At 43.4% G+C, this 16,156-nt stretch overlaps 1 protein-coding gene across 1 annotated transcript in view; it reads left to right on the top strand.

The window, feature by feature from the left end:
- Nucleotides 1-16,156, top strand: part of AHCTF1 (AT-hook containing transcription factor 1) — a 78,171-nt gene that overhangs the window by 46,829 nt on the left and 15,186 nt on the right. The window contains 10 exon segments of the mRNA XM_053909422.1: nucleotides 408-595; nucleotides 4,568-4,712; nucleotides 4,789-4,920; nucleotides 5,829-5,979; nucleotides 6,475-6,625; nucleotides 7,447-7,545; nucleotides 10,020-10,212; nucleotides 12,553-12,756; nucleotides 13,386-13,800; nucleotides 15,076-15,199. Of these exon segments, the coding sequence (XP_053765397.1) occupies nucleotides 408-595; nucleotides 4,568-4,712; nucleotides 4,789-4,920; nucleotides 5,829-5,979; nucleotides 6,475-6,625; nucleotides 7,447-7,545; nucleotides 10,020-10,212; nucleotides 12,553-12,756; nucleotides 13,386-13,800; nucleotides 15,076-15,199 (1,802 nt within the window).

Raw genomic sequence — 16,156 nt, 5'->3', positions numbered from 1 at the left:
GTGCCTTTACCAAGCACTATTTATCCAGTGAGGATACAAAGATAAAACAGTTTCGAACCCCAGGTTCCGTACTATCCAAAGAAGGAAAGAAATAATAAGCGATTGCTGGTAGCGCAAATACGGCGCTTGTTCCGTCGGAGATACGCTAGGTGTGTTGCTGTAGGAGGCAGACTTCGGCATTGATGCGTGACGGTGGTGGTGGGAAGCTTTTTATAATAGCTTAAATGAGGCCTCAAAAGAATGAAGCTTTTACTTCAAACACACCATGTGTTCAAGTAGACCTTTACAGGTTGCATTTAAACTGCTTTTTGTGGCTGTAGCGTTGCCTGTCTTTGTAAAGGTCGGCTACCTTGTCTAAATGCAGCGCGTCACGTTTGTATTTACCGACTGTCATGTCCTCTTTGCAGAGCGGCTTGGATCTTCTGTTTCACCCAAGTACTGCAAAACCTGTGTCGTGGCAGCATTCAAAGATTATTCAAGCCTTCATGAGCCAGGGGGAGCACAGACAAGCCCTCAGGTACATTCAGACCATGAAGCCGACGGTGTCCAGCGGCGATGACGTCATCCTTCACCTCACTGTTCTGCTTTCTAACAGGTGAGTCTGCATTTTGAAACTGCAGTCAGACTCTGGGTTATACGTCAGTAAATCAGCAGTATATAATCTCGCTTTGGTCGCATCACGTCATATTCATTCTCAGGGTTCTTCATCTCTTGGCGTTAGGAAGAAATGTGAAAAAACCTTTTGTCATAGGAAAGGATGAATAAGGAGTAACGGGAAACGAAGCTGAGGTTTAAAGTAGCATCTGTTGCCGGGGGGCGCCTGGGTGGCTCAGTCAGGTCGTGATCTCACGGTGCTCCATGTCGAGCTCGCCACTGTCAGTGCGGAGCCTGCTGGGGAGTCTCTCTCTCCCTCGCTCTCTGCCCCTCCCCCACTCACATGCATGCGCTCTCTCACACTTGAAAAAATACTTGATTAAAAAAAATTATATCTGTTGCTAATCGGCTGTATTGGCAGTCGGCCACATGGACGGTTGGGGTTTGAGTAGCTGAAGAGGGGCCTAAAATAGAGAGGAAGGATGAAGTCATCCTGAGTTGTAAAATCAGGTTGGGTAATCTTACGTACTTGAACCAGATTTGAGCACGTGATATCTTTGCATTGCCTCTTCCCTTTGCCTTATTTTAACGTTCTCTAATCAGTGTGGTATTTGCCGTTTATATTACAGCAATATATGTATATATTGCTGCAGTTATTTGATCTGTCACATTTGTAACAACAACAAGTTAAATGGCATGATTGGGAAATACAACGATCTCATTATTGGGTTTCCTTGTTAACCAAATTAGTTGGGCAAGTTGCTGGGAGCTCATGTTTCTTACTTGGTTGTAACTGTTTTACACAACTCTTTTTTTTATTTTCCAGTTCTATCGATTGGCCGCTTTTATGTTTTTAGAAAATGGTCACTTCACTCACCACAAATTGTCCTTAATGAACCAAACACCACTTCAGTGCCAGCACTCTGAAAGTTAATGTTTTCTTTGTTCTCTTGGGTTAAACAATGCATCTCTGAGAGGAGAGGGTTGAATCTCTGCATCTCAGATAGAAGACAAGTTCTGTAGCGTAATCGTGGGTTGGTTAGACAGGTAGAAACTGCCAGTGTCCTCAAAAGTAATGAATTAGGAAGTACTTGTTGAAATGAAATAACTTGGGTTAGCCGGAAGCATTTGGCTGGCTGAATAAATGTGGAGTGAACATTAGAACAAAAAGAAAGGGTTGCCTGGGGGCTCAGTCAGTTAAGCGTCAGGCTTTGGCTCAGGTCGTGATCCCACGATTTTGTGGGTTCGAACCCCACGATGGGCTCCGTGCTGACAGCTCAGAGCCTGGAGCCTGCTTCGGAATCTGTGTCTCACTCTCTCTCTCTGCCCCTTCCCTGCTTGTGCTCTCTCTCTCTCAAAAGTAAACTTTAAAAAAATTTTTTTAAAAAAGAAAAAAATTTTAAAAAGCTAACGGTGATAAATGTTTATTCAATAAATGGGTTCATTATATGCTGACAAGTGCTTTTCAAAAGGGGGGGGGAGGGCTTAAGTAGGGGTGGGAAGAAACAGATACGTGTTTGCTTGTGTGTGTCCAGAACTTCTTAGGAAGGATACATGAGAAATTGTTAGTGATGATTGGGCACCAAGAAGCAGCTTAGGAGGCTGGGAGTCCACTGTGTATCCTTTTGAACCTTGTCAAAGCATGTAAATATCTTACTGTTGAAAAACAAAAAGCCCCATATTCTCATGACCCTCCCTCCACATGGCTTCGAGCTGCCGGGACACAGGCTCCCCACGTGCCCTCACTCTCCTCCGCAATTTTACTGAAGAGTTTGGCCTTCACTGTGACAGGCTGTTTCAGGAGCTTTCCCTTCCCCCGGAACCTTGTAGCAGTCCTGTCACTGCAGCAGTGAAGGGGGCCGCTCCAGGCTTCTGTTGGGCAGTGTGGACCCATTGAACACCCCCCACCCCCTTTAAAAATACAAGTGGCCTACTATACGTCTTTCTGCAACATACTTTTATCACCTAGGTCATTTGGAACTTATTTCAGAATAGTACAAAAAGAGCTTCCTTATTTTTGTTGTATAGTAATTCGGTGTGATGGACCAGTATTTATTTAATTTCCTCCCCTTAGTGAACACTTACGTGTTTTGCCATTTTAAACATTGCTACGAGTAACTGCACGTTTTGCACAAGCACAGATGCAGCTTGTAAGGTGTAAAATCCTGCAAGTGGGCTTGCTTGGTGAAAGGACATTTGCAGTTACAATTTTGGGAGATGTGGCACGTTGCCCTCCGTGAGGGTTAGGCTGCTTTACCCCACGTCACCTTACCCTGTGTCCTTTGGTTTTAAGGGGGATGAAGTTTTAAGAAAATTGTTTGCTTGATAGTCATATTCCTGTGTCCTTGCCATGTTTTTATTCTGCCCGCCTCCCCCCACTCCAGTCCTGAAAGCCACCAGCCCCTCCAAAAATTCCAAGTGCTGGATTAATTACTGTCAGATTTAGTGCGGATCTTTCAAGACGTTTTGTTATCTTAGTAAGTACGAAATAAGTCTGTAAACGTTTATAGGCTTTGTTCATTGGTTAATTTTTTTAAATAATTAATGTTCATACTGTTGTAAGCTTGCTTTTTTTTTTTTCACTTAACAGTATATCATGGGAAACACTGCTTATCCAATGGTCTTACTGCCCTTGGAAGGACAGCCTCATGGCCCCCACATGATGTCCAAAACTGCCTAGTTGAACCCATGTTCTCTAATCAGATCTTTATCGATCAGTCACAATATTTTTTTACTGAGTGAAGCAAGCCCATCACCGGCCCATAAACACTGTTCCATGGTCCCACTGCTCTCATGCTGGGTGTCTGTTCCACGGGAGCCAGCTTTTTTCTGCCACACCACACTACTCTTCTTCTGTCCAGACCACATTAGCTTATGTCTTCTGACTCCTGTGTACTTACTTAGCTTTTTTATTTTACACGTAAGTAATGGTCCAGAACAGCATCACGTGAACCCTTCTCGTTGATATTAGCAAACTTCATTATGTAATGATCAATTTTTTTTTTATTAACTTGTTTTATTTTTTATTTTTTTAAATTTACATCCAAATTAGTTAGCATATCGTGCAGCAGTGATTTCAGGAGTAGATTCCTTAGTGCCCCTTACCCATTGAGCTCATCCCCCCTCCCACTACCCCTCCCGTAACCCAGTTTGTTCTCCATATTTATGAGTCTCTTCTGTTTTGTCCCCCTTCCTGTTTTTATATATATTTTTTGTTTCCCTTCCCTTACGCTCATCTGTTTTGTCTCTTAAGGTCCTCATATGAGTGAAGTCTTATGATTTTTGTTTTTCTCTGACTGACTAATTTCACTTAGCATAATACCCTCCAGTTCCATCTACATAGTTGCAAATGGCAAGATTTCACTCATTTTGATTGCCGAGTAAAACTCCATTGTATATATATCCCACCTCTTCTTTATCCTCATCCATCGATGGACATTTGGGCTCTTTCCATCCTTTGGCTATTGTCGATAGTGCTGCTATATAAACATAGGGGTGCACGTGTCCCTTCGAAACAGCACACCTGTATCCCGTGGAGAAATGCCCAGTAGTGCAATTGCTGGGTCGTAGGGTAGTTCTATTTTTAGTTTTTTTGAGGAACCTCCATACTGTTTTCCAGAGTGGTTGCACCAGCTTGCATTCCCTTCTTTTTTTTATGAGAGACCAGGAGAGTGAGCGGGGGAGAGGCAGAGAGGGGGGAGAGAATCCCAAGCAGGCCCTCTGCTGTCAGTGCAGTGCCCATTGCAGGGCTCAAGCTCACGAACAGGGAGATCGTGACCGGAGCCGAAACCAAGAATCTGACTCTTTACCGACTCGGCCACCCAGGTGCCCACCGTGATGAGTATTTCATAAAAGCTTAAAGTACTTGTAAATTATATACACAGAGCGTGATGAGGTTCTGTGGGTGGAGCGCTTATTTTGAATACCTCAGACAGCTTTTCTAACGCGGAATCGTGCTGAACGCCGGTTTCAGGTACGTGGTGGAGGCCTGGACTTTCCTGCGGCAGCACTCCGCCGGCCTCAACGTGGAGGAGCTCCTCAGGCACGCGTACGAGGTCTGCCAGGACGCAGGCCTGATGGAGGATTTGCTGCAGCTGCCTTTCACCGACACAGAGCAGGTGATGACCCCCAGCAGCAGCTCGGCAGAAGTTCCGGATATGCTGGCGGCTCACGACTGTGTTTGGTTCTTCCTAGGAGTGCTTGGTGAGATTTTTGCAGTCCAGCGCCAGTGTTCGAAATCAGGAGTTCCTTCTGGTTCACTACCTGCAGCGTGCCAATTACGCCTCTGCCCTGAGGCTGAACCAAACTCTGAAGGCCAATCTCACGGTATGGTTCAACTTGTTTCATCTTGGGGGACAAGAGAAGAAGGAAAACTGGTGACTTTGTTGTATAAGAGTTTGTACTTTGGGGGCGCCTGCGTGGCTCAGTCAGTGAAGCGTCCGACTTGGGCTCAGGTCACGGTCTCGCGGTTCGTGAGTTCGAGCCCCACGTGGGACTCTGTGCCGACAGCCTGGAGCCTGCTTTGGATTCTGTGTCTCCCACTCAGTCTGCTCCTCCCCTGCTCACACTCTGTCCCTCTCCGTCTCTCAAAAATGAATAAATGTTAAAAAACAACAGAGTTTATACTTTGGTAACCACTGGGGTTTTTATATAACCTTGAGCTTGGAGAATTCCTCTTGTTACTTCTGTAGCAGATTGGGAGCGGGGAATTAGTACTTACCTGATTCTCTAATAAGTACGTCATTTCTCTTTGGCTAACTACCCACACTTCTTGCGAGACTAACCACCCCACTCAGAGAATAGGAGGCAGGGGTGGAGGGGCAGTAGGAGTTAAAACCGTGCAAAGAGCATGGGCCTTGGGGTCCGATTGATTCTTCTTTGTGCTCTGTGCTTGAAACACATTCTCTGAGCCTTGGTTCCTTACCTGTAAAATGTCAAGGTCTCTTCGTGGGGATGTGCAGAGGTGTGTCTGAAGGGACATGGTGCCTGACCCACGTAGACCCTTGGTGAATGATAACCATTGTTTTAGTAGTTGGGAAGGATCGAGGCCAGTGGACAGGGACTGCTCATGCAGTTAGGTGTGTGTCAGAGGTCCTGGGTTGGGAAGAACGGATATGAAGGGAGGAGGAAGATACTCTTAGGTATGCAGAATTTATTTTAAATGCTAAATACGTAAACGTAACACTTAATGTTTTTGAATTTTAAATTTTTACCAATTACGGCATATTCAATAGAATGATCGGGATCCTCTTTTGCGGGAGAGATCAGAGGTTCGGAATGCTATAATAGACCAATATGGGAAAGTCCTTCCTAAAATCCAGCGAAAATTAGCCTTTGAGCAAGCCAAGCCTTACCATCTGTCCACATCACCAGTTCTTCAAGAAGGTAAGATTTCATTGAAAACTATCAGAAAGTATCAGGTGAGAAAGGATATCAAATGATTGCCTTCTGAACCATTGTTAGCTTCTGTTTAGCTCACTTTTGCTTTGATTCGTTACAGTAGTTTTTTTTTGTTTTTTGTCTTTTTTTTTTTTTACTGGCCACTCGAGCTGCCCCCCCCCCCCCGCTCCCCATCCCCCAACATAAAAGTTTTCTTGGAAGTTTGTATAGTTTATTTAGTAGTGTAGTACAGAGTAAAAGAACTCGTTTTATTTCATTTGGACACTCCTATCCAACTTTAAGAGAACATGTCAGATAATATTTTTACTGCCTCCTAAAAGCCCAAGTTGTTGAATCTTGCTGCATAGATGTTGTTAAACTAAGTATAACCCTGAACTACTCTTCTCTCATGACCCCTGTTTTCCAGTCACTCTTTCATTATTAGTCAAGTAAAATCCTGGCATCAGAGATGAAATTGACCTTGCGTTCTTTGTTTCACAGTTTCTAGACCCAAACCATTATCGACTGTCACAAAGCAGACCGGAACAGGGACTGTGTTAACAAGATCTACTTTCATCAGTAGCGTGTTGTCTAAAATTGGAGAGGTTTGGGCAAACAGCGACCCTAAAGACGGCACATCAGCCTGCAGCAGGTACCCTCTCCTCACGCCCCGTGACAGCCTGGCTTCTTGTTAACCCTCCCTGGATGTCAGAAGCTGTCATCAGCAGTCCAGCCTTAGCGTTTATTAGTGTGTTTAAAAAGGAGAAACTTGGGGCGCCTGGGTGGCTCAGTCGGCTAAGCGTCCGACTTCAGCTCAGGTCACGATCTCACAGTTCGTGGGTTCGAGCCCTGCGTCGGGCTCTGTGCTGACAGCTCAGAGCCTGGAGCCTGTTTCAGATTCTGTGTCTCCCTCTCTCTCTGACCCTCCCCCGTTCATGCTCTATCTCTCTCTGTCTCAAAAATAAATAAACGTTAAAAAAAAAAAAAAAATTTAGAAAAAAAAAGGAGAAACTTGTATGTTGACTATTTTTATTGTAAGAAGAATTCTTTTTGTCTTAAATTGAAAGGCATTTATATTTATTATTATTTGTAACTGAACGGAAACGTACAGAGTAAAAAGCAAAAGCCCTCCTTTCCTATCTAATCCCTTCTTGTTTTTTTTTGAGTTTATTTATTTTGAGACAGAGAGAATGCGTGCAAGCATGGGAAGAGAGAGAATGTGTGCAAGCGTGGGAGGGGCAGAGAGAGAGGGAGAGAGAGAATCCCAGGCAGGCTCCGCGCTGTCAGCACAGAGCCCGACGCGGAGCTCTGTCCCATGAACCGTGAGGTCATGACCTGAGCCAAAATCAAGAGTCGAATGCTCAACCGACTGAGCCACCCAGGAGCCCCTAATCCTACCTTCTTAAAGCATATTTTTAATGTAATACTCTTTGTAATACATAATCCAAAGTTAAATTTTTATTTTCTTTGTAGTCCTAAAACAGAAGGACCATCTCCTTCTCTCCCACATGCAAAAATGCCTGAGGCATTTGTTGGAACACCAATTTTAAAAGCGTCACAAAAAGTTTCTAGGTAAGACTTAACTGAATCATTTTTAAGTCACAATGTTAGACAATAATTGCACTGTAATTTTTAATTAACTTTAAAACTTTACATGATTTTAAATTCTTGAATGAGTTTTTGTGCATGCTTCTAATTTTTTTCTAACTTGGTAAGTTGTGTAGTAATTTTAGGAAACTTTACACCAGCTGCTATGCTAGCCTACTTAGAAATTGTGCTGAATGACATCAGACTGCTTAAAGAAGCAAACTTTGTTTTATTACAATCATGAGCTAAGTAAACTGTTAACTTGCTTTCTTTAATATAAGTTCCTGATTGACTGATCTGTGACTCAAAGTCGTTATTATAATTTGTGACTAATTCGGTTGGCTCATTGAAACTTTCTCCTGTATAGCAGAGCCCACTAAAATGCCTTACGTGGCTTCAGATGCAATCATATTTGTACATCTTCACCTGTGGTATTAGGAAAGTAAATAGTTAAGTTGAAGTTTTGCATCCAAGATGAAATTGCGATTGTATTTCATTGAAAATGTTGGATTGTTGGAAAAAGTATTCATGTCCTCAAGAGTGGAGAACAAACAGGTGTCTCTTAATGTTTGGTTCTTTGTCTTTAATACACCATGCTCATGATTGTTGTAAATTTCTGATCGTTTACATTTTATCAGGAACAGAATTACATTATTTTAGGAGAATAAAATGATCTGAATTTAAGGTACTCAGAAGAAGTTAGTAATTTACAAACGGGGCCTAAGCTATTTATAATAAAGTGGGCATATTTTCAAAGCTTGACCAGGGTTTTCTGTTTTGGGGGGTTAGATTTAATTAGGTGGAGGTGGTGGTCTTTTAATTACCGGGAAGGTTATCTCAAATAAAAGTCATTATTATTGTCATTCTGTTTTCCTATCAGTAGTTCCACTTTTTCCCCCACAAGTCAACTTTTTCTCAGCCCCTTTGTACTTTAATAGATCTGGGGTTCAAGAAGGGAGCAGTAATAAAGGTTTTCAGACTCATGATAATGGCCTAACGACCTAAAGAAAAAGAAGTATTGAGACTCCTTCAAAGCTATGATTAACTCAGAAGGAAGAAAGTCAATTGAGGTGTGAATACTTATTTTTATAGAAACCATTCCATTCCCTGATTCTGTGTTTCAGACTGGTTTGCATTGGTGGGTAGTGAGTAAATGTAACGGATTGTGACTAGCATTTCTTTCAACGGAACAGAAGAGGTCATATCAGTGGGCGCTGCATGTAGCGAGGCTAAGTGCTAGTCTGTGTGATTTATGTTTGGTGTGTGTGTGACCTGAAATGCATTACTTATTTGTATCATATGGTAAAAAATGTGGAAATCCTAAGAACTACATTTTGAAAGAAAATATCATAATCAAAAAATGCTTTTTTTTGATAACTGTTTTAGTAGAGTTTCAATATATTTGGTCTTACACTTATTAGTATAAGAATTTTGTATTTACTCAGTAGGTAACTTTGTTGCACAGGCTGTGTTTTTGAGACTCATTCGTAAACAGGCACCTCGAACGTAAATATTGACACAGTTCAAAGGCACATAGCAAAAGATCTGTGTGGGATAGTTCAGCATAAAAGTGAGCAAACAGTTTACAGATAAAGATTTTGAATACAAATGAGGCAGAGAAGGAAAAGAAGAATTAGGAGAGGCAAGAAAATGTCTAGTGGCCTGACTGGGCATTTTTGATTTGGCGGAAATCTCAAGGCTGTGCTTATTAGTAAGCATTATTTATTAAGCCAATACTTCCGAATCCAACGAATGTTTCCCACTGGGTAACAGGTTGGGTCTTAAAGCCCCATCTGTGAACTATGTTCATCTACCATCACAGTCATGAAAGTCTCACTTGAATGTAGAGGACAGAAGGGCAAGGACGGGGGTGGGTAATTCCTGGGCACCAGACAGGCACTACCTCTCCGGTTCTTCTCAGCTGAACCACAGAGTCATTTGGGGGAATTAAAAATGTTTTCTTTTTATTGCTACAAAATATAACCATCAAATAGACTGTTGACGAGGAAATTGGGGAAGGAGTGGCTGATGCAAATAAATGGTCTATCAGAATTTGTAACCTGAATTTTCACTTTTGAATTTAAAGTCTTTATCTGTAAATTAAGTTTTTAAGCTGTTGGGACTATGCGTGCTTAATACAAATTCTTGGTGAGATTAGCTTTATCATTTGTATAAACTATGTCCAGGACATCACAGAAAATGATGCAGCAGAATCTTGAGATTCCGTTTTGTCACTGCCCTCATTAATTTGAAAAAATAAGGTTTTTGTGTGTGTTGGTGATCATTCTTGCGTTGCAATAAAAACCAAAAAGTTCAAGCAAACCAGTGTTCATTATGTAGGTCATATGTAGAGAAAAGGAATTTTTACGTGTTCATAAAAATGAATTCTAGCAAATGGATCTGTCTGCAAGTTAGTTATCCGGATCTTTCTGTGTACTGTGTGTGTGCTGTGATTACAGACCACCGGATTCGGTCGTTCGTCCCGTGCCCCAGCCGTCTCAACATTTGGGATTTATTCAGCAAACCCCCCCAAGGTCTCCTTTATACCGAGCATCCAGTTCATTGCCAGTAAGGTCACAACAGAAAGGATCGAGTCACAGCTCTCCCAGGGCTTCAGAATTCCGCATACTTGAAACTCCCTTTGTAGTGAAGGTGAGTGTTAGGTACCTCGCATTTGCGGGGAAGCTGGGAAGCTTTCACCTTCCAAGTAGAAGGGAGAAGGAAGCTGTTTATAACTGGTATCTCTGGGTAATTGACAGCTTTAAATCTTTTGGGGGGAGTTACCTTTCCAAATTATTATATTTTTACATCTCAAACAGACTTTTACTAAATTTACCTTGTGCGCTTAATTGAGGTTAACAATTACATTGTTGTTCCGAGAGTAACGCAAGTCTCTGTGGTTATTAAAAGTTGAAACCTGTAAGTTAAAACCTCTGGAAAAAGGGTTCACGTTGTTGGGTTTGCTCCCCCCACCCCCGCCCCCTCCACTCCTTCTCTGCTACTGTTTGCTCTTTTTCCTTATATCAGATGCTTTTAGTTCTTAGGTTTGTTTTTATTTATTTACATTCTCTCCTTTGGTGAAACTGTAAATTGTTACTCCTTGCTAGTGGCATATCTGCCTTAAATTCCTTTTCCCCCACATCTCTGTTAAGTCATGAGTTGGGAAACCACAACAGTAGACCTGCGGTGGCAGGGAACGGGCACCTGCTTCCGTCCCGCTGTCACAGTGGTCAGCTGTGTGCTGGCACCTAGCCCATCATCCTGCCGAGTCCCACAGGCTCCCTGCCTTTGTTTTTGTCAGTTGTTTCTGGATATTCCACATTGAGAGTAAAGCCAGGGGATTCTTAAGTTTCAAAGTGAATAAAATAGTTCAATAAATGCCAGTCCAAAAATAGTTATTAAAAGCAGTTGAAAAGAAGGTGGATAAGCTAATTAAGTTCCTGACATTTAATCTGTAGGATACTGTGATTCTTGTTTTCTTCCTTCCTTTCTTTCTTTTTCTTTCTTTCTTTCTTTCTTTCTTTCTTTCTTTCTTTCTTTCTTTCTCTCTTTTCCTTTTCTTTTTTCTTTTCTTTCAATGTTTATTCTGGGAGAGAGAGAGCGTGCACACACGAAGTGGGTGAGTGGGGTGGGTGGGGGTGGCAGAAGGAGGGAAGAGAGAGAATCTTAAGCAGGCTCCACGTGGAGCCCCCCCTTGGGACAAACCTGAGACCATGATCTGAGCCAAAATCAAGATTCCAACGCTCAACTGAGCCACTCAGGTGGCGCCCCCCCCCTCCCCCCCCTTTCTTCCCTTAAACTTGTTTTTGTTACTTTGTTTTTATCCATAAAAAAAATCACATTTTGGGGCACCCGGGTGGCTCAGTTGGTTAAGTGTCTGACTTCGGCTCAGGTCACAATCTCATGGCTCATTAGTTCAAGCCCTGCGTTGGGCTCTGTGCTGACAGCTCAGAGCCTGGAGCCTGCTTCGGATTCTGTCTCTTTCTCTCTGTCCCTCCACTCATGCTCGCTCTCTCTCTTGGTCTTGCTCTCGCTCTCAAACATTAAAAAAATTTTTGTTAAAAATCACATTCCATATTCTATCATGTAGTTATTTTGTGCCTGCTACCAAAAATAATCTAGGAAAAAAAATCTATGTAATAATTGAAATAGATCTGATGGAATTCAGTAATCTAATGGGATACAACAGTTTGCTAGTCCTTTAGAGGAGAAGTTAAGTGAAGGAATTATTTCTGCTAAACAGTTTCTGTGCTAATTATTTTTATTGATTATAGTAAATCCTCAGAGGATTCTCAGAAGTAATCAGTTACTGTTGGATTCATGTGATGAAATTATATTTTTCGTGAAACAGTCTTAAAGTCAGGCTCATCTGTATTAACTTGCTGTAATCAAACCTGGTTCTTTTCATTGCACGCTGTCATTTCTCTTCGCCTAGCTAATGTTTTGTAAGCAACCATTAAATAATTTATCTCTACGCTGTATTTTTGTTTTTAAGTTTATTTATTTTGAGAGAGAGAGAGCACGTGCATGCGGGGGAGGGGGAGAGAAGGAAGGAGAGAGAGAGCAAGGGAGCGGGAGTAGAGAGAGAATCCCAAGCAGACTCCACACCGTCAGCGTAGAGCCTGATATGGGGCTTGAACTCACAGACCGTGAGATCGTGACCTGAGCTGGAATCGAGAGTCGGACACCTAATCGACTGAACCAGCCAGGCACCCCTACACTGTATTTTTTAAGTGTAACTTAAACTGGGAATAACCAAGGCCTTTAGAATGATTGTGGATGCAGTTTTATGTCTTGTAGCCTTATGTATAGAAACCTCTGAGTAGAATTTTGTATTTTCTTCCCAGTAATCCATAATAAAAGTTTTCATTGATGTATTTATTGGAGATGAGCATATATAGCCACTGCTGTGACTTGGTTGACCCTGTCTGTCCTTCTGTAAGTGTCTTTTACAAATACTAACGGTGGAATCCCATTTGTTTCTTGTCACAGAAAGCTAAAACTCTGGCCATGTCAGTCGCTTCCTCTGGATTTGCCGAGTTCACTCCTCAGTCCATCCTAAGGTCTGGTCTTCGAACATCACCTTTACCGTCTCCGTCTCTGTCGCCTGGAAGGTCCCTTTCCCCTCCTCTGCGACTTAAAGAAACTAGAATTTCATTCATGGAAGAAGGCGTGGCCACAAAACGGACTGCTGAAGTAAGCCTGTTAATAGTTGGAACAAAAAAGACTTAATAAGAATATATTAGCTTTTACAAGTAAAACGATAAATCCATTTAAATAATACCACTCCAGAGTTTTGTATGCACTCTCGCAGAGTGTCATGAAATCAGAAAACATTAGTTCAGAAAGAAACTCATGGTATTGGCCGAGCCAAACCCATCATTTACAAGTGAAGAAAATACAGCCCAGAAGCACCAAGTAAATTGCCTAGAATCAAATAGCTATTTGGCGGCAGAAACCTCCTAATTCTTAGTCCATGTTTTGTTTCTTACCTTATTCATCCTCTCTCTTACTGAGACCTTAATTGGTTGTTTAGGCGGGTATGTTGTCAGACTTCCGCTGTGGTTGATAGGACACCATTTGGCGGCAGTGGGCCATCTTGCCTCCTGTGTTTACTAGTCTTTTGGAAAAACTGCCTTGTTACCAGTTAGGGAAACATTCACAGCCACGTATCTGTATCTGGAAAGATGGATTTAGAGCGAGTGTTGACTGAGGAGAGAATCTAGACAAATACCAAAATTGGAGAGCGTGGCGAGCTGAGACTCGACTGCGACTTCTTTTTACTAGTCAATATTTTCTTTTTTCCAAAACCTCTTACTTGACAGGGGGCAGACGAGAGCAGAATAAGACTATCTTTTACGTCACCTTTCCATAAATGTGGAGTTCCGGCAGAAAACAGACGGCTGAAGAGCGAAGACAGGACAGCAGCCTTTTCCCCGAATAGTCCCGAAAAGGACCATCGAGAAATGGACGTGAGATTGGAGGACATGGCCTCACAGAGTTTGGAGAAACTGGACACGAGCAAAGAAAGTAGCGGTACCTCAACCAGGTCGGACCAGACCACCTTGGAGTACCAGGACGCGCCATCCCCAGGAGACTTGGAAGATCTTTTTGTGGCCTCAAAGCCAGTGAGCCCTCCTACAGAATTAATTGCTAATTTGACTGAACAGACAGAGAAGGACAGTGATCCAGACGTTCTTGAATCAGAAATAACTCCTCCAGACCTGGAGAAACAAACGGGTAAGAGCTCAGTTCCCGATATTCACAAGATTTGTAATAGAATTCGTCCATTGTAAGAAAAGCATCGGGATTGAACAGTCACATGATCACAGCGGACTAGCTTGTAGGCACAACGCGCACAGGTGACGTCAGGCCCTCTTACGGCTCTGAGAAGTAACAATACGAACTCTGCAGACTAGATTGGTACGGTTTTTAACTTGTCCAGCACCCTCAACTTTCTAGAAAGCTGCTCAGAAACCAGGTCGTTCGCTCGTGCTCTTCACTGTCCCCACTGCCAAAATAATCTCTGGGCCCATGAATTTATAGCTTTATGTTTATCCATTGGAAAGATTTTGAGCCCCTAACGCATGTGCAGCAGGTGGGCTCTTTCTGTGTGGGCTCATTGCTGAGAGTCAGATAGTGAGGCAGACATGGCCCTGCCCATCGGTAACTTAGAGCCTAGTGGACTATAGATAAACGAACAAGCACTTAGACTGTTGTTTGATACATGCTATCGTAGGTGGCATGGAAGGGGCCGGGGGAGAGAGGAGAGAGACTTGGCTTAAGATTGCATCAGAAATTTAGCCCATTTTTGTATGTTTCGACCCCCTGCGCATTTAAAGGTAACTCCTGACTTTAAAACTGTTAATCTAAATACTTCTATAGAAGTCTGTGTCCTAGTGGTTTCTTTGGGGCTCTGATGTCTGTTTCACAAACACAGGCATTGGCAATTGCTCTAAGGGCCTAGGGCTGTCCCCGTGAATAGCATCTGTCATTTTGGATGTGCTCGGTTCCACTAAAATATCTGAATGATAAAACATGAAGATGTTCATGGCAGTATCTTCATCGATGATTCCTGAAAAGATCAGGCAGTCTCAAATAGAAACTTCTGTTCTCATGGGGGATCATGAGGCACAAACTGTAGAGTAAAACTACATTGGAATCTCGGCTCCTTACTAGGCCTGGGATAAGATGTGACCTCATGCCTTTGTTTCCTTCTCTGTGAAGTGGGGGGACAGTTCGACCACTTTGACTGCTGAGGACTAAGTGCGTCGATCTGTGTACAACACTTGCACGTTAAGCCAGAAGTGAGAGGTGTGGATTAAGGGGGCTCTTGGACTGGGCTCAGAGAACTCGAAGGATCTGTGGCATTCTGATGCCGGGGAGTAAACCTAACGGTATAAAAAAGCGGAGCCACCAAACGTGTTCAAAAGTAATCGTCCAGGAAGGACTGTGAGGGATCGCTAAACATTTGGCATAAATCATTGTAAGTGTTCTCCACCGTGTGATTTCCAGGCCCTTTGGAAGAGGCGGAGACACAGGACCTCTTAGTCGCAGAGGCGGAACTTTCCGAGTTCAGTCACTTGAGCCCCGTTCAAGGAGTCGAAGCTTCCCTCGGTGTCCCAGCGGCCCACGAAGGGTAAGTTAGTGGAGAAAAGTTCCCGTGTTAACAAAGTGTAATAAAACGGTGAACCGGTCATTTAATATTCGTGCGTAGATGAGCTTTTATTTTAGATCTTGGACATTCCCATTTCAGTAACGGTTTCTGTTAGGAAGGACGTTCTTTGGGTCCAGTGTGTGCTACTGGGTAGTTACCATGAATCTTAGAATGAGACTCCACGTTACCTGAATTTATGAAGTCATGATGAATTGAGGCAGATCTCCTCTTACCTGCTTTGGTGATCCCATTTTTGTTGAGGACCAGAGTTGGATTTCCAGCCGTGCGTTCCTCCACACCCTCCCATTTCTGGTGGCTTCAGGCCGATGAGGTGCGTCTGCTGTAGCACAGGATGGAGTGTAGGAGAGGCAGTGCTGTTTTTGCCGTCCGGTGAATCCGAGACTCCGCCGGCCGAGTTTCTGGTTTTGAATGACTGCCTGAACCACCGTGCCCCCCCAACCAGTTTTGTTCGGCGTTTGCACATTTGGGCAGCGTTCCTAGATGGTGTCGGGGAGGGTGGGGCGGTGTCCTAGATGGTGTTGGGCAGTGGTGCTCAGTGTGCTCCAACAGACTGACGCCAGTTCCCAGTCGGTTCACGGTCTGTGACGAGACAGACAGGCAGCTTGTATGAGAGTATCGGTCAGTGCACCACGTCCCTTCTGGGACGTCACCGAACTGACCAGTGAAGTGATTGATTGACCTGGCAGAAGCTCTTCATCGGGTCGCAAGGCGGACACCTCGCACATCAGGACCCTGAGCAACACTGTTACAGAGGAAACAGAAAAGTGGCAGCTTTGATCTCGAAGTCGTGAGGGTGAATTAGCGTGCACACGGTGTGATCATGTCATGCTGTCCATGGTTCATCGCCCTGTCGGGCCTGTTAGAGTTCACAGAGCACCCACGAAAATCAGTATCATGAAGGTCGCGTCTCCTACGTGA

This window comes from Panthera pardus, unplaced genomic scaffold (genome assembly GCF_024362965.1).
Source record: "Panthera pardus isolate Hobbes unplaced genomic scaffold, ASM2436296v1 HiC_scaffold_21, whole genome shotgun sequence".
In the NCBI taxonomy this organism is placed as follows: domain Eukaryota; kingdom Metazoa; phylum Chordata; class Mammalia; order Carnivora; family Felidae; genus Panthera; species Panthera pardus.
The sequence above is the reverse complement of the archived record's forward strand: the minus strand, read 5'-3'. Positions and strand labels throughout refer to the sequence as shown.